We start from the raw sequence: 26,007 nt of genomic DNA on the forward strand, positions 1-26,007 counted from the left end.
ATTTAGTTTCCTAAATCTCTCATTTATTATTTTAAAAGTTCAGTTGAGTTAGGTAATAATTTTTCATCAACTGTGATAAATAGGAACAAAACTTGAACTGACTTAATCAAAGATACTTTTGCTTGCAGAATAGACAAACATACTTTGGAATTAGCAATGTAAAATAACTTGACTAATGGTTTATCAATTAAAATATTCCCTGATCACTCCCTATTTTGCTAAACTATGTTTTTCTCTCTTGTGGGGTATAGGCTTTCACTGTGAGTGCAAAACTCAGCACATCAGCAAGGTGTAGACTCTCTTCTAACACATGTGATGTTAACAACAGCTTGTGATATTGTGTGCTTTACATACCTCATCTTTGTAAATTCTGAAAGTGAACATTTGAACATTCCCTTATAGAAACTAAAATACTAATCACAGCATACTCTGCTTGCATTTATAATTGTTTCTCCTCACAGTGCATTTCTTTCATTGAGTTTTGGCACATACACCAGGAGATTCACTGGGGATTTCAAAAGAAGGTTTTACCCGTTAAACTTTGTTACTTTAGCGATCATCAGATTGTTTTAGTGATTAAGCCTGTACAATATATTAACATGGGAGAATTACTTTAATAAAAGCTAAAATACTGAATTTAGTAGGAATTATTTTGTAAGCTTAGTATTTTGGAGAATAGCCATGAGTGATAGCTTTTAATTTAATTTTTCAGAATATACTGTATATACAGTAGATAGTTCACCTTTACGATTCTTGGAGTGTTGTATTTGATGCATTTCTTTGTGGGAACCAAACCCCTGCTCAAAGTATTACTTATTCGCATTAGTGTGTGATTGTTTTCCTCTTGAAAATAATATAATTTTGCTATTGCTTATGTTCTATCAGATAATAGTTTTGTTTACAACATAATGCAGCAAGAGACCCAGGAAGCACAGTAAAATGTGGCCGCAGTACGAATAGTGGTGTATCAGTAGCTCTGCTACCTTATGGATAGTTACCTGATTTAATTCCTGATCTTGGGCATTGTCTGTGTGGAGTTTGCGTTCTTTTCTCCCATGTCCGTACAGGTTTCCACCAGATGATCAGGTTTCTTTTGTATCCCAAAGATGTGCTGGTAAATTAACTAGCTCCTGTAAATTAACACTTACAGCAGGTAAGTAATAAAAGAAGAGTTGATGGTTGTTGTTGGAAAGTAAGTTGTAGGGCTACAAGGAAGTAGAAATAGGGTGATGAGACTATAGGATAGCTTTGCTAGCATCTGCATGGACCCTATGGGTAAATGGCCACTTTCTAAATACTGTAAATGTGATCAACAGTGCAGGGAAGCACAGTGGTAGAGCTTCTGCCATACACCTTGAAAAACCCAGGTTCAGTTGTGGCTGTATGGAGTTTGCATGTTCTTCCTAAGTTCCTATGCGTTTCCCTCCAGTGTACCAAGTGTAGTCCAATTGCTACCTACATTCCAAATGTGCATTTTGCTAATTCACCGCTGTAAATTGCCTTTAGTGTGTTGATGAGTGTTAGAATTTGTGGGGGAGTTGCTGGTAATGCAGGAGAAGAAAATAAGGAGTTAATGTAAAATATGTGCTTGATATTTGACAAAGACTTGGTGAGCCAAGAGCCTAGTTTGTGCTCAATGGTTCTATGAAAGAACTATTGAATGTAAGAACTTGCACAAATTCCATGTGGGGATGGTTTTCAGGAAGACTTCAAATCAGAATCAATACAATAACTTTAAAAAAAAACTATTCAGCATGTTTAAGGGGAATCCGAGGGAAAAACTTTTCACTCAGAGGGTGAAGTGGAATGAGCAGACAGAGGAAATTGAAGATACAGGTTCAATTGTAATATTTAAGAGAAGTCTGAATAGGTACTTGGATGGGAAGCATTGGCGGGATATGGTACAGAATAGGCAGAAGATCAGGTCAGGATGGACTAGACAGGCCAAGGGGTTTGTTTCTGTGCTCTGTGATGTGTTGTTAAGAATTCAAAGTCCTGTAGTGACAATGCTATTGTCTTTCAGAAAACAATAAGCATACTTGCATTTGTTTTCTCTAGAAAAAAATCAGAATGATAACCTAATTAAGATCTTTAGTATTATGAAAATATAGTCAAAGGCAATATAGCATCTATAGGGATGTGGTAAGCTGGAGACTGTCAATGTAACATAGATATTATGAAATCAAATGGACAATTCAGAAGAATCTTCACTTAGAGAGGTGAGAATGTAGAATACACTTCCATGAGGAATGGTAGAAACAATTGGTAAAGGTGCATTTCAGGGCAAGCCACATAGGTATATGAAAGACCTGGAAAATGATGTCACACTGATAGAAATGGGTTGGAAGGTTGCGCAAAACCCTAAGTGGAGCATTGGTTAGGCCAAAGGACTATTTTCTGTGATGTACTTTTGTGTAAATCTGCCACCTCAGGTGGATACACAAAATTCATTTGCACTATTCTTGAAGAAAAGCAATCAAGCTCTCACTGGTATCCCAGCCAAAATTTACATTTAATCAATTTTAATAAATGAGATGCAGTTAAAATATATTTTAAATGCAAATCTATCTTTTGTATAACATTTTCATATAGCTACCTTGCTACGGTGCATCTGCATTTTAGTTAATTATGTGAGTAGAAATTAATCTCTTGCTGATACCCTCATCTATGGCTTTTTTTACATTCAGACTTAATTCACTGACCTACCTTATATGCCATTCAGTTAAGCAGTGTCTTAATTTTAGCATATCAAATCATTTATTACTCATAATATGTAATCTTTTCCATTCTCATTCAGAATATCTGTTGTAATTCAGGTTCCCTGCTATTGTTTATTCACTTCATCTATGCAGTTGCAGCTGGAGGCCAGTGATCTTGAATTCATACCTAGACATGCCCATCTCTCTCTCTCTCTCTCATACACCCTTTAAACTTGTTCTTCTAAGTCAGGGGTTTCCAACTGGGGTCCATGGATCCCTTGGTTAATGGTAGGGGCCATGGCATAAAAAAGATTGGAACCCCTGTTCTAAAGCTTCTAGTTATCTCAACTATTATGTGTTTTGGTGCCATTTTTTGTTTGTTTGGTAGTGCTTCAATAAAATGCTTTTAAAGACACTTGCTTCTTTAAAGACACTGCATAGAGAGAGATTATTTCAACCACTAGAATAACCACTACATGCTATTTGCTTGCACAAATTATTTTTAGGATAAACAGGAAGTCTTTCATTTCATCAGTTTATACTGGACTTAAATTAAGGATAGTGCTTGATTCTAGATTTTCTATAAACATGTTGAAGATGATTGATCTGAATATCATTGGTAAAATATAAAAGTATTCAGCATTAGCTGTATAACTTATGGTTTTAAAGTTTCAAAAATCAGGTTCTCTTAATATATAATCAATATATTGGAAATATATGTTTATGGAGCAATGGCAGATTTGGGTGGCACTTAAATTAGAAAATCATATCAGAAATCAGATATTACTAGATCTTTGGATAGTAAGGGAATCAGGGGTTGTGTCATTAGTTAAGAAAAGAGAGCTGATGTAAAAGTTCAGCCGTGATCCTGTTGAATGGTGGAGCAGGTATGAGACCAAGTGGCCAACCACTGTTTCTTCTACTTGCCATAAGATCATTGTGCACAGCTCCTAGGACAATGATGCAGTGATCCAGATTCAGTGTTACGTCGATGGAATTTACATGTTCTCCCCAGGTGAACTTGCTCCCATACTCCAAAGACATGTAGGTTGGTTACTCAATTGACTATCAGAAATTACTCATAGTGTGTGGAGATGAGTGGTAGAATCTGGGGGTGGGGTGGGGGAGTTGGTAGGAATTTGGAGAGAATAAATAAAAGAGTTGGTGTGTGGTCAGTGATTATTGGCATGAAATCAGTGGGCCAAAATTGTGGTATTCCATTCTGTCTGATTTTGTTACTCAGATGACTGAAGATTGTGCGAAATGGAATAGACTGAGAACACATCTAACAGCTCAAAATGGTTATCACCTCCCATAGATGTGAGCAATAGCAGAAATGTACACCACCACAATCAGCAATGTTGCAACACAACATGTCTCTCACTCTTCCATTACAATCAAAGGGATTGACGTGGGTTCAGTGAAGAGTGCGAGTCAGAAACAAAACCATACGAGTGTTCATGACCATGTTCATTTGGAATGGCGGAGTAAATAATATATCTTCACTTCCCTGTGAGGATTCCAGAGTCAGAAAAGGCAGGCATTGGCCAATTTTGTTGCTCAGTGAGCAATGAATACGGCACAGGCTTTAGGGAAAGCAGAACATTTATCCTGGTTCTAGTACTATTGATGATGATAGTTATTTCTCGATCATAGGTTCCTCCTCCAAGTTGCACATCATCCTCACCTTGAAACGTATCACCATTCATTATCACCAGGCCTAAGTGCTGGAATTCCCTCCCAATCTATACTGTGGGAATATATTGACGAGATGGATTATAGCACTCCAACTATTAAAGTCATCACCACTTTCTTGATTTTTAGATAATAAATGGAGATCTTGCAAGTAAAGACAATCTTCCTTCAAATTAATTAATTAAATATATTTCTATGAAATGGAGATATAAGGAGAATAAGGCTGTGCCGCCAATAAACCTGCTTTTTCATTCAATAAAATCAAGGCTGAATATCTGCATAATTCTACTGCCGCAGGTTATCCCATTTCTCTTCTTGTAATATTTAAGTTATTTTGATTTCAGACTTGAATAATCTTGTGCATCACTGGACTAACTGTTCCAAAGATTCACAATGAATCTAAATAATAACACTCTCGTTGAGGTACAAGACAATCAGTCTGGACAATCTAGACAATTTCTAGACAATCTAGACATTGTATTTTATACTTTTCAATTATACCCCAATCTTTTAATTCTTCTACATCCAGGTGATGCGAAAGACAATGTTCTGTTTATTGCCATGGCGGGCACTCATCAGGTATGGGTCATTTTTTTAGAAGATGGAAAACTTCCAAGGGGAGCGTAAGTAATTGAAGATAATTTTTCATTAATTCTTCTGTCACCCTGCAGTGGTATTAAACTGAGTTAACTTCCATAACAGTCAATTGTAGTTTAAGATTAACCAATCGGCATAGATATTTGTGTTCATTGCATGGTAGTTCTCTCTCAAGTGGTATTTGCATGCTTTTTATAGAAGCTGCAAGGTTTAAATTCCACTGCACACTGGATGATGATGTGGATGGAACTCCGAATACTCCAAGAATGCTCTGTTAGGTAGTGATAATTAGTTTCAGTTTTTCTTTGTGTTATTTATTCTTCTGTCCACACTAAATTGTTCATTAATGAAAACCCTGCAGCAGTTTGACAAGCATTGTAATTAATAGAAGCAGTACAATTTTAAATTGAGTATTTAAAATAATGTTGATTAATGAAGTGGTACAAAAAGGATTCCGCTCAGGAATATGACAATCCACTTGATTAATTATGGGGTCCCTGTATTCATATTTTGTTGCCTTTATGTGTTACCTCAAATAAAATGCTTGAAACCAATTTTAAATGAATACTTGTTGTAGTTAAAAAAAGAACTCTGCCATGGAATAGTTTTAGCAAGAGCATTTCAGCTATTAGGAATGGTTTAATTGGTGGGGCTGTCTATTTATATCTGTTAAATATCAGTAAATGTAAACAGGGCTTCACAATGGAAACAATCTAATGGAAACAATCTGCAGCTTAAACTAGCCGCCGTATTTGCTCCAGGAATGAACTGAAACTGTGTCTGCGTTAGTTAAATTTCCCCGTGTACAGTACATATAAATTTTTAACTTTGATTTTACTTTGCAAGGCAAGTTCCCCATCTACTCCCATTATGACAAAAGCTTTAATTCTCTATCCACAGATACTGTCTAACCTGCTGAGTGCTTTCAGCATCTTCTGTTCTTATTATTGCTGAAAGTACAAGTTGATTGTGCAATAAGGGAATATACAGTGCATGCAAAAGTTTGGGCACCCCGGTCAAAATTTCTGTTACTACAAATAGCTAACCGAGTAAAAGATGAACTGATTTCCAAAAGGCATAAAGTTAAAGATGACACATTTCTTTAATATTTATAGCAAGAAAACTTTTTTATTTCCATCTTTTACAGTTTCAAAATAACAAAAAAGGAAAAGGGCTCGAAGCAAATGTTTGGGCACCTTGCATGGCAGTACTTAGTAACACCCCCTTTGGCAAGTATCACAGCTTGTAAATGCTTTTTGTAGCCAGCTAAGAGTCTTTCAATTCTTGTTTGGGGGATTTTCGCCCATTCTTCCTTGCAAAAGGCTTCTAGTTCTGTGAGATTCTTGGGCCGTCTTGCATGCACTGCTCTTTTGAGGTCTATCTGCAGATTCTCGATGATGTTTAGATCAGGGGACTGTGAGGGCCATGGCAAAACCTTCAGCTTGTGCCTCTTGAGGTAGTCCATTGTGGATTTTGAGGTGTGTTTAGGATCATTATCCTGTTGTAGAAGCCATCCTCTTTTCATCTTCGGCTTTTTTACAGACGATGTGATGTTTGCTTCCAGAATTTGCTGGTATTTAATTGAATTCATTCTTCCCTCTACCAGTAGATGTTCCCCGTGCCACTGGCTGTAACAGAAGCTCAAAGCATGATCGATCCACCATCTTGCTTAACAATTGGAGAGGGGTTCTTTTCATGAAATTCTGCACCCTTTTTTCTCTAAACATACTTTTGCTCATTGTGGCCAAAAAGTTCTATTGAAAAGGTTCAAAGGAACATCTAAACACGCCTGATGCATTTTGGAACAAGTCCTGTGGACTGATGAAGTTCAAATACAAAAAGCGTTTACAAGCTGTGATACTTGCCAAAGGGGGTGTTGCTAAGTACTGCCATGCAGGGTGCCTGAACTTTTGCATGCCACTGTAGGCATTTGGAACCTAAGCTGACCAGTTAGATTGAACGATTGTGAAATTATCAGTACATAGACTGAGAAAGGAGCATAAGCTACAGTGACTGAGTTTGACATAAAGTCAGGTACAGAACAAGAAGGAAAATCAGAATGGATTAGAGAGGAAGTGATCAGTGGAGATCACTTTTAAATATTATTTTAAAATGACTAACAGCAGTTAATACATAAGGGCATTCAGAGCAACACACACAAAATGCTGGAGGAACTCAGCAGGTCAGGCAACATCTATGGAAATAAAATAGATGTTTCAAGTCAAGAAGGGTCCAATGCCAAAATAAGAAAATGGAGGGAAGGGAAGGAGGTCAAGCTAGGTGAAGCCAGGTGGGCGGGGGGGGAGGGGTTGAAATGAGAGGCTGGGAGGTGCTAATGCCAAAGGTAAAGGACTGGAGAAGAATAATTCAGATAGGAGAATGGACCAAAGGAGAAAGGGAAGAAGGACAGGCACCAGGAGAAGGTGATAGGTAGGTGAGGAACAGAAGTGAGAGGCTATTGAAGAAGAAGGAAGGGGAGGGGAAAATTTACTGGAAGTTGGAGAAATCAATGTTCATGCCTTCAGGTTTATTCATTTCCAAAGATGCTGCCTGACCTGCTGAATTCCTTCAGCATTTTGTGTGTGTTGCTCTGGATTTCCAGCATCTACAGAATCTCGTGTGTTAAAGTTATTCAGACTTTCATTTAGCAGATACTGGAAATCCAGAGCAACTCATTTGGTTAATGCTCTGGAGTACATCCAGATTTCCATTTGTTGTAGCTGTTTCAAGGCTTGCAGTAATTATCACTATCACATTGTTAAAGATACTCACTAGAATTGTCAGGGCTTTCTCTGATGTAAATGTAGGAACTTTATGCCATTCATTGCTGTTAATGGTAAGGCAAGCAACATTTCTGTAGCAAACAAGAAAACAGCAAAACTCAGAGGACCCATATATTCAATGCCAACCTGAATTCCTGCATCATTATGCATAAATAACACATAGCAGCATTACTTCAAAGGTGTTTAGTAGCAAATTCCTGGCATAGGCATAAAAACATTTTAGGCCATCAGAAATGTATGAAATTATGAATAGTACCAGGACACTGTTCAGAAACATGCTAATCAGTATCAATTGTCTCGATTCGGGAATTACTTGCAGATTGCTTTTTTCAATTTATTCAGTTTATCTTAACTAGAGGAAATTTCTGGTGAAACATCTGTATCTGCTTTGTAATTATTTAGTGCCTTCCACCCCAAATGCTTATAGAGTACTTTGAAAAGTAGTCACTTTTAGAAAGTACGTACTGCAGCCAATTTAACTCAGCAAGCTTTTCTGGTAATGTAATAATGAACAGTTATTTCATGAAAATTATTTTTTCATGATAATTAAAAGGCTAAATTTTTCCAAGTCTCTGGGAATAATTCCTCAATTATATCCTTCAGTATAATCCCTTATCTTATTTTTTCTTAATTTAATCATTGTATGGGATCTAGTTCAGACTGGCAAGTGAACATTTATTCCCCATCTCATCTGAAAAGATTACCCAACCTTTCGCTCATCTGAGAAGATAAATGGAGCTTTTCTTTAAAATCTCAGCTGAAAGGGAATGTCTCTTGGCAATACAGTTGGCCTCTGTTCTACACCATCTAAATCTTTGTGCCAAGGTCTTAAAGGTTTCATCAACCTTAAGGCTTCTGACTCAAAGGCAATAATATGATCAATTGAGAATTATATCAAAGTTAATTAATCCAGTTATTTAAGAAGTTGCTGTTTGAATTTATCCCTGGAGATAGCCAATTACATAATATTCACTGATTAGCATTAAGGCCTCAGATTCAAAACAATTGAACATAGTATATTAAAATTCAAAATTCAAAAGAAAAAATTAAGGATTTATTCCAAGGTAGGAACTGGGAAATTTCAGTGCAGCTCCTCTGTATTCCTGTGAGCCACCAGGGAGTCCAAACCAAAAATAAAATCTAAAAGCAGCCACATATCTCTCTGGCTGCTGCCAGTCTGCCTAGAAACATTCCAGGGAGTGTCATGGGAGTGTCAAAATCTTGCTTAACGCATCTTCCAAAATAGTGATGCATATTACGTGGAAGAAGTAAATTGCTATGTTGCTCTTTGGGAATAGGTTCCAATTATTTATTAAGAGAAAATGTTGTTCATAAACAAGAGAAAGTCTGCAGATACTGGAAATCCAAAGCAACAGACAAATGCTGGAGGAACTCAGCAGGCCAGGCAGTATCCATGGGAATGAATAAACAGTCGACCTTTCAGCAGAGACCCTTCATCAGAACTGGAAAGGAAAGGGAAAAAAACCAGTGGGGGAGGGGAAGGCAGATAGCTAGAAGGTGATAGGTGAAGCAGGTGGGTAGAAAGATAAAGGGCTGGAGATGAAAGAATCTGATGGGAGAGGAGTGTGGACCATAGGAGAAAGGGAAGGAGAAACGGACCCAGGGGGAGGTGGTAGACAGGTGAGAAGAGGTAAGAGGTCAGAGTGAGGAATAGAAGAAGAGGGGAGGGGAAAGTAAGGGGTGGGGAAATGGTGTTTATAACTTGAATTGGACCATATACAGAATTTATAATTGTTAGAACTATTGATTTAATTCAAATATTGCAGTTTTTTGTATAACTTGGTTTACCTACATAGCTTCGTAGAAAATACTAACATATTTTTCATTGTTTCTTTAACTAAACACATCTAATATGATTTAATGCAGCTGGAATTGTTATATTTATTTATGCATGTATTAATTTACTTGTGTCTCCTAGTGAGTACAAGAAAGGAACTTGCATTCGTTTTGCTGGAAGTGGTAATGAGGAAAATAGAAACAATTCTTACCCTCATAAAGCAGGATTTGCTCAGCCATCGGGCTTGTCTGTAGCTCCTGGGGAACTCAGTTGTCTTTATGTCGCAGACAGTGAGAGCAGCACAATACGTTCTGTATCATTAAAGGATGGTGCTGTTAAAAACCTGGTGGGAGGAGAAAGGGATCCTCTGGTAAGTTTAATATTTTGAAGTGAGGTTTATACAGTATAAACATTGTGCATTAAATTATGAAGCAACTATTTTAAGACTGTTGGTTGAAGAATATTATATTTTGGCTTATCACCAGAGAATTACAATGATTATTTCAGTGGCTATAATGGATAGCTGCTGGAGTTAGAAAATAAAATATTTTGCTACATTTCTTGTTATATTGCTACTATTAGTTTAATTGTACAGGAAGAAATTCAAGGCATATGAGGAGAGTGCAGGAAAATTGTGTTGATCTAAAAGATCACTCATTATTATTGAATTGCAAACCAAGCACAAGCGGACAGAATGGCCTACTCTTATATCTTAGTTCTAATTCCCATAGAGTAAGTCTAATTTTCTGTTTATTCCATTTTTTAAAAATTTGCTGGTTAAAGTACTACTTATAACATTAAAAGGCTGTATAATTCTGAGCAAAATATTTTCTTAAAGCTGGATTTAGTAATCAGAATTACTGTAAATTCAGCAGTAACTAAGCCAGTGGCAGTGTTAAATGAACACCAAGTGTAGTTTCGCCCATGTGACATTGAGAATCTGGGAACTTTATACTGTACATGCTGTGCGAGACTAAAGCTACATTTGGAGTGTATGTTTGAAATTTGAGATTTACTGTTATCAAATGACTGGTTCAACATGGAGTCTCATGATAATACAGTCTGTTGGAGCATGGATTGTGCCACACATAAACATGACAAAGAATGTTAACTACACAGTTTACCAAACACGAAGTAATTTTTATTCAATAAATTTGTAAGCTTTTGAGGGAAAAGATTAATTGCTGGAGACAACTATTCTGGATATACTGGAAAACTGAGATTTCACATTGACCACTGCAAAACGTGACAGGTGCTATGGCATCTGTGGTAGAATGGTTTGTCAGTAAGCATATTGGTGAGTGTCCAATGTGACAGGAATGGAGTTTTTGATGTGTGCCATTACCAGCCGTTCAATGCACTTCGTGATGATTGGCATTAGCGCCACTTTTAAGAGTAATAAAGTGTCTGAAATCATTTGAAGAATTGTGTATTTATTTCCTGAATCCTTCAAAGGAATGGATATCTAGGTCCGCAAACAACAGGAATTCTGCAGATGCTGGAAATTCAAGCAACACACATCAAAGTTGCTGGTGAACGCAGCAGGCCAGGCAGCATCTATAGGAAGAGGCGCAGTCGACGTTTCAGGCCGAGACCCTTCGTCAGGACTAACTGAAGGAAGAGTGAGTTAGAGATTTGAAAGTTGGATGGAGAGGGGGAGATCCAAAATGATAGGAGAAGACAGGAGGGGGAGGAATGGAGCCAAGAGCTGGACAGGTGATAGGCAAAAGGGATACGAGAGGATCATGGGACAGGAGGTCCAGGAAGAAAGACAAGGGGGGCGGGGGGAACCCAGAGGATGGGCAAGGGGTATATTCAGAGGGACAGAGGGAGAAAAAGGAGAGTGAGGGAAAGAATGTGTGTATAAAAATAAGTAACAGATGGGGTACGAGGCCCTCTGAATATACCCCTTGCCCATCCTCTGGGTTCCCCCCCCCCCCCCTTGTCTTTCTTCCCGGACCTCCTGTCCCATGATCCTCTCGTATCCCTTTTGCCTATCACCTGTCCAGCTCTTGGCTCCATCCCTCCCCCTCCTGTCTTCTCCTATCATTTTGGATCTCCCCCTCCCCCTCCAACTTTCAAATCTCTAACTCACTCTTCCTTCAGTTAGTCGTGACGAAGGGTCTCGGCCTGAAACGTTGACTGTACCTCTTCCTAGAGATGCTGCCTGGTCTGCTGTGTTCACCAGCAACTTTGATGTGTGTTGCTTGGATATCTAGGTCCTGTCAGTTTTGGACAGCTACCACACCTAGTTCTGAAGGTGTAGAATTCTTTGGTACAGGGATGATTGTGGTTGACATGTGGGAACAGCAGCCAGGATGAGCAATGTGTTGAAGATGTCCTTGAAGATGTCAGTCAGCTGGTGTGCACACTGCCTGAGTACTCTGTCTGGGATGTTTCTGGCCTGACCACCTTACAGGGGTTGACCCTCTGCTGAGTCCTCACATCTGCTGCTATTACTGATAATGGTTGCTCACCCGGGAGAGGGGTAGCTTTTGTGGCTGTATCCAATTCATGGCAACATACCAAATTTCTTCAACTTCTAATGAAGTAGAGCCACTGACATGCCTTCTTCATGACTACATCAATATGCTGGGGCCAAGATAGATCCTCTGACAGCTGAAACCAGGAGCTTAAATCTGCTCACTCTTTCCAATGCTGACTCCCCTCAATGTGTCCACTGCATGATCATCTGGGCTAAGCTACCCTTACATTAGGTACCTCTGCTCTCCACACTCCACCCCATCAAGAACAGATCTATCTTTTTCCACATCGAAGACAAGCAAGCCTCTGGGCTGCTAACCCAGGATACATTTCCACCTACAAGCTTTCAGAGATTTACTAAATCTAAATGGCTGGATCTTCCGTTATAGCTGTCACTAATATTTAAAGTCTATTACATAATGTTTATAAAGGCTGTATAAAATTTATATCTAAACTACTCCTTTCTGCTCTAATATTAGCTTGGCAACCTCTGAGCACCAGACTCAGTGTGGATTTTCTATAAATTATCTCAGATATCCCAAAAGCATTAGGTGTGGTAGCTGTCCAAAACTGACAGGACCTGGATATCCATTCCTTTGAAGGATTCAGGAAATAAATACACAATTTTTCAAATGATTTCAGACATTTTGTTACTCATAAAAGACACTGTTAAACAGGGTTCTTCTGTAAACTGTCATTTTAATAATAATTATCTTCCTTTTCACTTTATATAACATATTGTTCTGAATTCATTCCCCTTAAGTCTTTTTTTCAGTCATCAACGATGTATTGACCAATCTCTGCACACTTGCATGCTGAAGTATTTGCATGTCCACCTATATTTAGACAATGGGCTAATCAGAGCTGGTTGTCAGAAAGCTGCATATGTATGTATCAAAACTATGCACAAAATGCTGCATCACACAGTGTACCTTCCATCTGAATGTTATAAAAAATAATATTTGTATCTGATGGATTGATCTGTACATCTTCAATAGCTTGCATCATTATTTCAAATTCATTATTGTACCATTCTTGAATAAAGAGAAGTTAGACTTCACACATCAAGACAAATCCATTCATTAACCTCAGCTTTCTGACTGTTTAAGGTGTATATTTTTTCCCCATCGAAGCACATCAGGGTTACACTGTTCAAATGTTTCACCTTAGAATTGTATATTCAATTTTTGTCTGGGTCAACAGCTATATTTGTCTTTTAACGTAACAGATTTTGTGACACCTCTCCATCTGAATTGTTTGTTGAGTGTTCAATACTATTCTCTCTATTGTTGAGTTAGACATTAGGTTCTTCTTTTACATTCAGGAAATAGTCTGTGAGTTATAACCGTCACTCTGCCATATCTCTCAACATACAGTATTTCACCTTGAGATGAAGATAATCTATGCAGAGCCCATATTCCCAGATTGAGCCTGGTACAGTGGTCTACCAATGCAGTCCAATTCCTGCAATAAATCAATTTCATTTTGAATCTCAACAAATGAAAACGTAGTTGTGAAGCCTGCATATGAGGAGATCTAACTCTGGAAAACTCAAGATTCATTAAGGCACAAAGGTCTTGACCGCTAGATTATGGATAAGATGAAGTATGAAGGGTGTTAAGTCGTCAATGCACAGAGTCTTCAATCATCTTCAATAGTTGGAGCCTTTTTGGCAACCTAATTAACTCAGAGGGTGGCGAGGTGGAGATGTGTCTCTACCAAAGGAGGTATAAGGGGCTCCTAGCCTCTGCTAGCCTGCAGGTCACCCTTGGGCAAGGTGTAGCACTTGCTTAGCCACCCCCATTCCTACCCCTAATCAGGGTCACTTGAAGCCTTGGGAGAAGATGGAGGATGGTCATATGAGCAGCTGGTGCATATCACAAGTCCTGATTATGCAACCACTGATGTCAGGCAGACAGTCTCTGAAGACTATAGATAATGGCTAGGGTCACCCGTCTTGTAAAGACACTGCTCAGAAGAAGGCAATGGCAATCAACTTCTGTAGAGAAATTTGCCAAGAACAATTGTGGTTCTGGAAATACCATGATTGCCTGCAACACAGCACATAATGAACAAATTAACTCGGAGGCGGCAATAAAACCCATGCCTGTCTCTATTTTGCAGGTTCTAATAATGGGAATGCAAAGAACATCGTTGCACTCTGGAGCTGAAACACACTTCTTTAAAATACACGTGCAATCAAACACAGGGAATGAAGTAGATGTCAATAATGCACTGTCTAAAAGTTCTCAAGATTCAACAATTTATGCTGAAAAATCTTAAGTCCATCTTCCAGCATAAACTAGTGAATTTTGAGAACCTTTAGGTGTTAAAGATAAATATTATGTAAAATACCCTACAAGTGTTGCTCTTTGTTGCATGAGGTAAAAGTAGTTTTTAATGCCATGGTAAGCTACTGGCCTGGATTTACTGATCAGCAGAGAATCAATAGTGATCACCTTGGGCCTTGAATAAAGCTGCCTGCAATGGTCTAGAGATCTTTAGGGTCTACGTTTCCCTTTTTCGAACATCTCTGTCCATCAGTTGTCAAAATAAAGGGACCCATGGTGCTAAGCAACCCTGATCTAATCTAGGTAATAGAGACACAAAAGAGACTTCAGATGCTGGAAATCTGGAGCCACACACAGAAAAAGCTAGAGAACATCAGCTGATCAGGCAGCTTTTTTGGACAGAGATGAAAAGTTGACATTATGGGCCAAGACCCTTCATCAGAACTGGAAGGAAAGAGGGCTGTAGCCAGAATTAAAGGGTGGGGGGGGGGAGGGGAGGAACATGACCTGGCAGGTGATAGGTGGATCCTGGTGAGGTGTGTGAAATGGGAATGATGTGAGAAACTGGGAAGTAATAGGTGGGAGAGACAAAGGGATAAAGGAAAATAAAGGTGGGGAAGTTAGAAAAATCAATGTTGGCGCCATCAGGTTGGAGATGACCAAGTCAGAATATGAGATGTTGTTCCCCTGATCTGTGTCTAACCTCAGCTGGCTGTAAAGAAGGCTGTGGACTGGTATGTTAAGTGTGGGAATGGGGTGGAATTAAAATAGCTGGCCAACCGGAAGTAATAGCAGACAGAGCGAAGGTGCATGATGGCTTTCTCTTATTGTTCTAACCCTTTCACCCCTTCTCATTCTTCTCCTTCACCCTCACAATCTGTCCATCATCCACCTGCCTCCGGGTCCCCACCTCCTCCTCCTTATTCCATGGTCTACTGTTTGCTCATGTCAAATTCCTTCTTCTAAAGCCCTTTGCCTCTTCCATCTATCACCTCACACTTACCCCGACCCGATCTTCCAGCCCTCTCACTTGGGTCCACCTATCATCTGCCAGCTCATGCTCCTCCCCTTTACCACATGCTTTTATTCTGGCTTCTGCCCTCTTTCTTTCCAGTCCAGCTGACGGGTCTTAGCCCGAACGTTGACTGTTCTTTTCTCCACATAGATGCTGCCTGACTCAATGTGTTCTCCCAGCATTTTGTGTGTAAAACATTTACAGCATATTTTATAGATGGGCTAGTTAGCTTAATAATGAAATTTTAGTCATTTTAACTAAATTCTCTTTATTATGCTGGAGTAGTCTGCAAAAATAGAGCCAGTGGGAGTGGAATGAGTGACTGGCAGCTACTGACGGATTTCTGCAATAAATTACATTTGAGGGAAAAGATTTTGTCAATTTCAAGTGTAATGGCAGCATAAACCAACAGGTTTACAAATAATTCAACTGTAAAATTTGGACCATATTTACTAGTTAAGAACTCTTCTTTATGAAAATGCTCTAAGAGTATGTTGTAATGACCTCATAAATATTAAGAATTCTATCGAAATATCTATTATATTTCATCTTCTTTGGAAGGCTCATGTTTATGTCCTGTCTTTATTTTGTTTCCTGCCAAGTTATGAAAAGTAAGCCAGCTTGGTTTTGCTGGGAGGAGTACTGCTGAACCTAAAAGCAATAGAACCAGGAGGAAAACCATTTGCAAGATCTTTGCGAGCAACAGGTCAGGAGGAAGCACTGCTGTTTTGCCACTAACTACAAAATTATGGCCCATATTTCTCTAGAGGTAGTTAAACCCTAAAAGGCAAATAGAAACTTATTATTTATCATACTTTAAGCATTCATTGTTATTAGATGTTCCAAATTAAAATTAACTGACCAAATTTGACCAGCAGCTAATCCGGACATCAGAAGTTTGGAGAGGAGGAGACTTCAATCATGTCCACTGCCTGAGCATAAAAGGCAGGAGCGTAATAGAGCTTTGACCAGCGGCCAATTGCCTTTCTGGATTGATTAGTAAGAGCAACTTAAAGGAAGGCAGAAGCAAGTGCAGCGACTGTCGTTGCAGCAGCCGTCGTCTGAGTCAACAGAGTCAGAGTCGTGATCTTGAGGCTTTAGCTCTTTGAGGCTTCAGAGAAAGCAAAGGAATTAACAACTCAAGTTTTTTCCTTCTCTTCTTTATATCTGCTCAGCTAGGAGAGTAGAGGTGTCAGGTGGGATAGTGCAAAGCTCCTCTTGTGGAATGTGGGAAGCCACTACAACTGCAAGAAATGTATTCAGCTGCAAGTTTCTAAAAAACCTCATTGAGGAGTTGGAGCTAGAACTGGATATCTCCAGATGCCAAAGGGGTGATAGATAAGACATATAGTGTGGTAGTTATACCCATGGTGCAGGACATAGGAAACTGAGTGACAGACAGGAAAGAGAAAGGTTAAGGAGCCAGTGCAGAGTACCCCTGTTGCCATCCCCCTCAACTTTGGGTACTGCCGGGGGTGATGACCTGATAGAGGAAAGTCACCGTGGTCGGGTCTCTAGCACTGAGTCTGCCTCTCTGACTCAGATGGGAAGGGGGAAGAAGGGGCATGCTATGTTGATAGGGGGTTCATTAGGTAGGGGAATGGACAAGAGCTTCTGTGGGTGAGAACAAGATTCCCCGATGTTATGTTGCCTCCCAGATGCCAGAGTCTGGGATATCGCAGATCGAGTCCTCAGCATTCTTAAGTGGGAGGATGCACAGCCAGAAATCCTGGTTCATGTAGGTACTGAAGACATGGGTAGGACAAGTGATGAGGTTCTGCATAGGGAGTTAGGTACTAAGTTAAAGAGCAGGACCTCCAGAGGTATGATTTCAGGATTGCTGCCCGTGCCATGTGCTAGTGTGCAAAAATTAGGAAGATTATACAGTTTAGGTCGTGGCTAAGGAGGAGAGAGGCCATAAGATTTCTGGACAATTGGACTCTCTTCTAGGGAACATGGGACCTGTACAGAAGGGACGGTTTACACCTGAACTGGAGGGGGCCTAGTATCCCAGCAAGAAGGTTTGTTAATGCTGCACGGTGGGGTTTAAACTAGCATTGCAGGGGGATGGAAACCAGAGTACCAGAACAGTTAGTGGAGAGATTGTAGAGGCAGATGTTGATAAGACCTCACAGTTACGAATCAAAAGGTTGAGCATGGCATGACAAAATCGAAAAGGTTGAATACAGGACTGAAGGTGTTGTGTCTGAATGTGTCCAGTATATGGAATAAGGTAGATGAACTTGCAGCACAGTTGCAGATTGCCAGGGATGATGTTCGAGGCATCACTGAATCATGGCTGAAAGATTATAGCTGGCAGCTTGATGTCTAAGGAGAGACAGGAAGGCAGAGGGGGTGGCATTGCTCTGCTGGTAAAAAATGAAATCAAATCATTAGAAAGAGATGACATAGGGTCAGAAGGTGTTGAATCATTGTGGATGGAGGCAAGGGTAAAAAGACCCTGATGGGAGTTGTATACAGACCCCCAAACAGTAGTAAGGATGAGGCCTACAAATTACAATGGGGGATAGAAAATGCATGTCAAAGGGCAATGTTACAATCGTCATGGAGGACTTCACTATGCCAGTAGATTGGGAAGATCAGGTTAGTGCTGGATTACAGGAGGGGGAATTTCAAGAGTGCCTATGGGATGGCTTTTTAGAGCAGCTTGTGGTTGAGCCCACTAGAGGATCAGCCATTCTGGATTGGGTGTTGTGTAATAAATCAGAATTGATGAGACAGCTTGAGGTGAAAGAACCCTTAGGGGCAAGTGATCATAAAATGATCGAATTCACCCTGAAATTTGGGAAGGAGAAGCTAAGGTCAGATGAATGAGTATTACAGTGGAGTAAAGGGAATTACAGAGGCATAAGAATTGCCAAAATTGATTAGAAAAGAACACTGGTGGGGATGAAGGCAGAGCAGCAATGGCTGGAATTTCTGGAAGCAATACGGAAGACACAGGATATATACATCCCAAAGAGGAAAAAGTATTCTAAAGGAAAGATGACACAACCGTGGCCAACAAGAGAAGTCAAAGCCACCATAAAAGCCAAAGAGAGAGCATAATAGAGCAAAAATTAATGGGAAGTTAGAGGATTGGTAAACTTTTAAAAACCAACAGAAGGCAACTAAAAATGCAATCAAGAAGGTAAAGATGGAATATGAAAGTAAGCTAACCAGTAATATTAAAGTGGACACCAAAAATTTCTTCAGATACATAAAGTGTAAAAGATAGGTGAGATATAACATTGGACCACTGGAATTAGATGCTGGAGAAGTAGTGATGGGGATAACGAAAAAATGGATTAACTGAATAAGTATTTTGCATCAATCTTAACTGTGAAAGACACTAGCAGTATGATGGAAGTTCCAGGTGTCAAAGGTATGAATTATGTGAAGTTACCATAACTAGAGAGAAGTTTCTTGGGAAACTAAAAGGTCTGAAAGTAGATAAGTCACCTGGATCAGATGGTGTACACCCCAGGGTTCTGAAGGAGGTAGCCGAACAGACTGTGAAGGCATTAGTAATAGTTTTTCAAGAATCACTAGATTCTAGAATGGTTCTGGAAGAGTGGAAAATTGCAAAATGTCACTCTACTCTTCAAGACGGGAGAAAGGCAGAAGAATGGAAACTATAGGTCAGCTAGTCTGACCACGGTGGTTGGGAAGACGTTGAAGTTGATTATTAAGGATGAGGTCTCAGGGTACTTGGAGACACATAATAAAATAGGTGGTAGTCAGCATTGTTTACGCAAGGGAAAATCTTGCCTGACAAATCTGTTGGAATTCTTTGAAGAAATAGCAAGCAGGATAGACAAAGGAAAATCAGTTGATGTCATGTACTTGGATTTTCAGAAGAACTTTGACATGGTGCCTCACACGAGGCTGCTTAACAAGTTACGAGCCCATGGTATTACAGGAAAGATTCTAGCATGGATAAAGCGTGGCTGATTGGCAGGAGACAAACAGCGGGAATAAAAGGAGCCTTTTCTAGTTAGCTGCCGGTGACTAGTGGTGTTCCACAGGAGTCTGTGTTGAGTCAGATTCTTTTTATGTTATATGTCAATTATTTGGATGATGGAATTGATGGATTTTATGAAATGGCGGAGCAGTTGCAATGGGCCAAAAGCCTAACTCTGCTCATATATCTTCTGGTCAAACAAGGCAAAATAGCTAAGATACCTCAGTCTGGTGCTATAACCCAGATGAAGCAAATAATCTTATTTTAATTAACTGAAAAAATAATAGCATAAGAACGTTTGAAGTTTCCGAAGTTAAATGAATCCTTTCATGCAAGTGTGTTGCAGCCATGACCAAGTTCATGGTGGCATTGATGAAAATAATTTTAAGTCTGGATTTTTACTTTCTTTGGTTTGGTTTATTTCTTTAATGCAGAATCCATTTGGGAAACATAAAGTTTGTGACTGATAGTTCATCCTTCCACTTATCCATTAATTCTAGCCTGGTATTTGAGTTTGGCAATGTACATCAGTTTGTCAATGTATTAGATTAATGGATCAGTAACTTACATCTTGTACTTCAGGTGATCACATTACTTGACTTTATTAGCAAGTATGAATGAACTGCACATAAGTTTGAAGTTTGTTGATTTAATGTGTTTCATAGTTTAGCTGTTTCTGTGGTTACAGTAAGCACAAGTAATAGTAGATCTAGCTAAGGCTGTGTCTCTACATTTCAGCAGTTGTTCTGAAATTGTTTTTAAAAATCACAGATAAGACGGGATAAGATAGTAATTACTCCAGTCAATATGCTATAAAAAGGAATTGGCTAATTGGCCCATCAGATCTATGCTGATTTTAATTTTCACTTGATTTAATCCCTCTGCCCAGCCTGCACTTGAATGTTCAAGGCACTGTCTAATTATATAGGGGTAGAACAGCCTGAAGCCATTCAGCCCCTCACATCTGGTCTGATCTCAGCACCACTAATTCCATAATTTTTAATATCTAACAAATATGCGTCTCTCTCTATCTGAAATATAGTGAACATATAATCAAACTGGGTAGTGAAAATGAAGGTGTCGACATTCAAGGTGACAAAATTTCTTATTTCAGACTGTGACCTTTGATTCAAGCATCATTCCCACGTATCCCCTGTAAATATTTGAAAGAATTTTACACATTTCAATGAGATTGCTTCTCATTTTTCTAAAGTAAAGAGATTATAAGCTTTGCCTACATAATCTTTCCTGACACAACTGCAGTATCCCTGGAATCTCCACTGCACTCCCCCTATGGTAAACATATCCTTCTGTAGGTCAGGAGACCAGACTTGTACACAATATCTGCCAGTTGTTTTCTCAAAAAGGGTCAAACACTTGGAGTAACACACCTCTATGCCTGTGTTAAATGTCCTCTCACTAGAACCAGACCCTCACTAGTTAGTTTATTTACAGCCCTATTTATGTGATTCACCTCAGACTTATTGAAGTGAAACTACTCCCAATGGAGCAGCTTCCCCCTTTTTCCAGTACAGGCGCCAGTAGTCCATGCACTGAAACCCAATTCTTTCATACTGATCTTTGAGCAATGCATTTAATTTTCTTATCTTACTTTCCCCATGACGATTTGCATTTGGCTGAAATTACAATCCAGTGATTATCATCGTTGTGGTTCTGCTTTTTAATTTGGACTTTAGCTCTCATAATCCTTCTGCAGAACCTTCTGTGTATTATTACTGTCAATCGTTCCCACAACAAACATGACAACTGGTTCTTTCCCTTCCTACTTCAAATTCCTCTCTAACCCTGAGGAGTAGCCTTTAATCCTGTACTCATGTCTAAGGGGAACAGTAGCTTCCTAACTCAACTGTCCTTTAATGAATTGTGTTTTTCATTTCCCCAACTTGATTGGTTCCTTACATCATGGTGCTTTACACAGTTTGATCATCTACCTTGCATTTTCTGCGCTTATCCAAATTGGCTGCAAGAACCTAGAGCATATTGGACATGTCCAGTGCTGAGGTTGCTGCAACATGCCCTTCTGCTTTTTCATACCTATCTCATTTGCAGTCAAACCCTCTTGCTCCTCTTGACTGATCATTTCCACAGTGCTCTATGTAAGTCAGGAGTTCCCAACCTGTGGTCCACGGACCCCTTGCTTAATGGTATTGGTCTATGACATAAAATATGTTGGGAATCCCTGATCTAAGTGGTGTAACCATCTCCAGGAGCAAAGATTTTAAGTAACCATCCCCTGTATGATTCATTGCCATCTCAGGCTGTAGCTCCTCATTTCTGAAACAAAGCTCTTTCAACTGCAGTCATTTACAATAGGTATGCTGACGATGGATTCCAATAGTGTTCATCAATTCCAATACAATTGAGCTTGGAGAAGTATGCCTCATGATCAACTCTTCTTGGTGCACAAATATATCAGTGCTGTCCCAATTCTGCTCACCAGACCTGGAATATCTAGCAGTAAAGTGTCGTCCTTTTTACCTACCATGGGAGTTCTCTGGAGTCATTTTGGCCAACGTTAAGGAGGCTTTAGGTGATCCGAGTAATGAGATCAACATGCACGAAACAGCGCACCCTAGCGCCTTCACCATCATTTTGGGAGAATTTAACCAGGCCAGTCTGGAAAAAATCACTAAACAATTACCATCAATAGATCACCTGCAATACCAGAGGAAACAACACACTGGACCATTGCTACACCATCATCAAGAATGCCTGCTGTGTTATTCCACACCCTCACTTCGGGAAGTCTGATCACCTAGCTGTACTTCTACTTCCTGAGTATAGGCAGAGACTGAAGACTGCAGCACCAGCAGTGAGGACCAAGAAGGTACGGACAAGGGAGGCGCAGGAGCGCCTACACGGCTGCTTTGAATTGATAGGCTGAACTGTATACGGGGATTCATCTTCGAACCTGGATAAGTATGCTGCAGTTGTTACCGACTTCATTAAAACCTGTGTGGATGAGTGTGTGCCTACAAAGACTTTCTGTACATTCCCAAACTAAAAGCCGTGAATGAACCAGGAGGTATGTCGTCTGTTGAAGGCTAGATCTGTGGCATTCAACTCTGGCAACCCAGGCCTGTACCAGAAAACCAGGTATGATTTGCTGAGGGCTATTTCAAGGGCGAAGAGACAATTTGGAACAAGGTGGGAGGCGACATCGGAAACACGGCAACTCTGGCAGGGTCTGCAAGACATTACTTCCTACAAAACAAAACCCAATAGCATGAATGGCAGCGATGCTTCACTAACAGATGAACTCAATGCCTTTTATGTACGTTTTGAAAGGGAGAACACAACTACAACTGTCATGATCCCTGATACACCTGATGACCCTGTGATCTCCATCTCAGAGGTTGATGTTAGACTGTCTTTAAAGAGGGTGAACCCTCGCAAGGCAGAAGGCCCCGATGGAGTACCTGGTACGGCTCTGAAAACCTGTGCCAACCAACTAGCAGGAGTACTCAAGGACATTTTCAATCTCTCACTGCTATGGGCGAAAGTTCCCACTTGCTTCAAAAAGGCAACAATTATACCAGTGCCTAAGAAGAATAATGCTGGCTGCCTTAATGACTATCGCCTGGTAGCACTCACATCAACAGTGATAAAATGCTTTGAGAGGTTGGTCATGACTAGTCTGAACTCCTGCCTCAGCAAGGACCTGGACCCATTGCAATTTGCCTATTAACATAATAGGTCAATGGCAGACGCAATCTCAATGGCTCTCCACATGGCTTTAGACCAGCTGGACAACACAAACACCTACGTCAGGATGCTGTTCATCGACTATAGCTCAGCATTTAATACCATCATTCCCACAATCCTGATTGAGAAGTTGCAGAAACTGGGCCTCTGTACTTCCCTCTGCAATTGGATCCTCGACTTTCTAACCGGAAGACCACAATCTGTGCAGATTGGTGATAACATATCCTCCTCGCTGACGATCAACACTTGGGCACCTCAGGGGTGTGTGCTTAGCCCATTGCTCTAGTCTCTATATACACATGACTGTGTGGCTAGGCACAGCTCAAATACCATCTATAAATTTGCTGACGATACAACTATTGTTGGTAGAATCTCAGGTGGTGACGAGAGGGCGTACAGGAGTGAGATATGCCAACTAGTGGAGTGGTGCCACAGCAACAACCTGGCAACTTCAGTAAGACAGAAGAGCTAATTGTGGACTTCAGGAAGGGTAAGATGAAGGAACACATACCAATCCTCATGGAGGGATCAGAAGTGGAGAGAGTGAGCAGCTTCAAGTTCCTAGGTGTCAAGATCTCTGAGGATCTAACCTGGACTCAACATATTGATGTAGTTATAAAGAAGGCAAGACAGTGCCTATACTTTACTAGGAGTTTGAAGAGATTTGGCATGTCAACAAATACACTCAAAAACTTCTATCATTGTACTGTGGAGAGCATTCTGACAGGCTGCATCACTGTCTGGTATGGGGAGTGGGGCCTTCTGCTACTGCACAGGACTGTAAGAAGCTGCAGAAGGTTGTAAGTCTAGTCAGCTCCATCCTGGGTACTAACCTACAAAGTACTCTGGATATCTTTAGGGAGCTGTGTTTCAGAGGGCAGCGTCCATTATTAAGGATCTCCAGCACCCAGGGCTGCCCTTTTCTCACTGTTACCATCAGGGAGGAGGTACAGAAGCCTGAAGGCACACACTCAGCGATTCAGGGACGACTTCTTCCCCTCTGCCATCCGAATGGATATTGAACCCTTGGACACTACCTCACTTTTTTTTAATACACATTATTTCTATTTCTGCATGTTTTTTAATCTATTCAATATAGGTAATTGATTTTCTTGTTTATTTATTATTATTATTTAATTTATTTTTTCTCTCTGCTAGATTATGTATTGCATTGAACTGCTGTTGCTAACAAATTTCATGTCACATGCCAGTGATAGTAAACCTGATTCTGATTCTGAAGCACATCACCTAGCCTAAAATAACCATTGTTAAACTTAATTAATCTCTATACTTCCATTACTGACATCTTTTACTCATCAAAAGCTACACTCAGAGGACACGGTCCTAAAAACATATTGTGCTGTACATTGAGTCCACAGATTTCTTGTCCAGGGTAAAATTACCTTTGAGTTACCTGATTCAATTTACAAGTTCTAATTCACATGGGGGGGGGGGGCTTTTAGCCTCTTGTTTAACATCTCATATCATTATAATTTAAAATTACAGAGCTAAGAGAATTTAATGGTTGAACAAATAAATTAGCAAATCAAATATAAAATTGGTGTTTACTCACTGAAAACCACACACTGGCATTACGCTAATAACCTTCAAAGAGGTTATAGCCTCCACCTATGACAGGAAGTTTCAGGTCCAAACGCCCATCCTTGAATCAGTTTTTTTTTAACTCTTGCAAAACCTGAAATATACTGTGGGTCTCATTTATTACAAGTAATTCAAATATATTTCAGAGCTTCAAAATTTGCCATTGGCATTATCCTCTTCCTCTGGGTGTAATGGTGGAGTCTAGCCCATTACAAAATGAATGACTTGCTGTTGAAAGTATTGAATGAAGGTATAAATTTCAATGGAAAGGTCTGATAACAGGTCAGGTCTTGGTGGGCTGGTCCTTCTGCTCCTGTACTCAGCCCATGCCTATATTACCCATCCTAGCTTCAATCAGTTTCGTTTATTAGGCTTTTGTATCCCAGCGGTATGGTTCAGATGGTTGGGGCTAGTCGTACTGTGAGCCATCTAGTCTTTTTGGGCAGGCTTCTACAAGTTTGTGGGATTCCCACCTTTGGAAAATCTTGGCCAGGACGTGAATATTGGTTAAATGGTTAAACAAGTTCATCCACTCAGGAATCATTAATTGTAAAACAACCAAAAAAAAAAACAAGTTATAGTCAGTAATTAATTAAATGCTTATTTTCAATTTTGACATCCATTTCAATTTTGGTATGTTATGTATTTTACCCATAATGCATGGTCATGTTTTATTCAGTAAGTTCCAATATTTATAACTGGATTATGGTGCCACACAGTAAAAATTATACAAGGAACTTTTAAAGTTTTATGGTCGGCAATAATCTGAAGAAGGACCCATGTTGTGCTGTACTGTTGTACGTTATATGTTCTAAGATCGAACCAAGTACCCTTTTAGTGATCTGTCTTTGTTCATATTGTTTGGAAAGCCTTAATCTTATGCTGAAGGTTGTTAAAAGTAGTCATTTTGCCTTGGTGCCAGAATCGGTGCTGAAAATGGCCTGATGTGATTACAATTGCTATCTTATTGCATCTTCTGGAGATCTCGAGTATGATGACGGTGAAAAGGGGAGTTTCACTGATCTTCTCCTATGCTGTCAAGCTAAAGTGGGTGTGAAGTTTGTTTTTCAGCATGATTCCATTTAGCGCTGTTCACAATCATACATCTGGTAATGGAAGATCATTGCTCAACTGTATTTGAGTTAATGGACAGAAAATTATGTTAAACATATCACCTAGATAGCAAGTCTGCTAATGCGTTCTTAGTGGACAATTTTGTAAGTGAATACTTTTGAAAAGCATTTCCTTCACATGCTTTAAACAAACTATTCATATAAATGGTCTGATATTTGAATCCATTATTTTGGAGGAGTGAAGATAGATAATTTAAAGTAACTCCAGACACCTGTTCCT

General features: G+C 39.7%; 1 protein-coding gene across 2 annotated transcripts in view; it reads left to right on the forward strand.

The window, feature by feature from the left end:
- Positions 1-26,007, forward strand: part of nhlrc2 (NHL repeat containing 2) — a 102,204-nt gene that overhangs the window by 62,997 nt on the left and 13,200 nt on the right. For both annotated transcript variants that reach the window (XM_063071993.1, XM_063071994.1), the window contains exons 6-7: positions 4,924-5,017; positions 9,714-9,942. In XM_063071993.1, coding sequence (XP_062928063.1) covers positions 4,924-5,017; positions 9,714-9,942 — 323 coding nt within the window. The remainder of the gene's footprint in view (positions 1-4,923; positions 5,018-9,713; positions 9,943-26,007) is intronic.

The sequence above is a fragment of the Mobula hypostoma genome, chromosome 19 (genome assembly GCF_963921235.1).
Source record: "Mobula hypostoma chromosome 19, sMobHyp1.1, whole genome shotgun sequence".
In the NCBI taxonomy this organism is placed as follows: Eukaryota; Metazoa; Chordata; class Chondrichthyes; order Myliobatiformes; family Myliobatidae; genus Mobula; species Mobula hypostoma.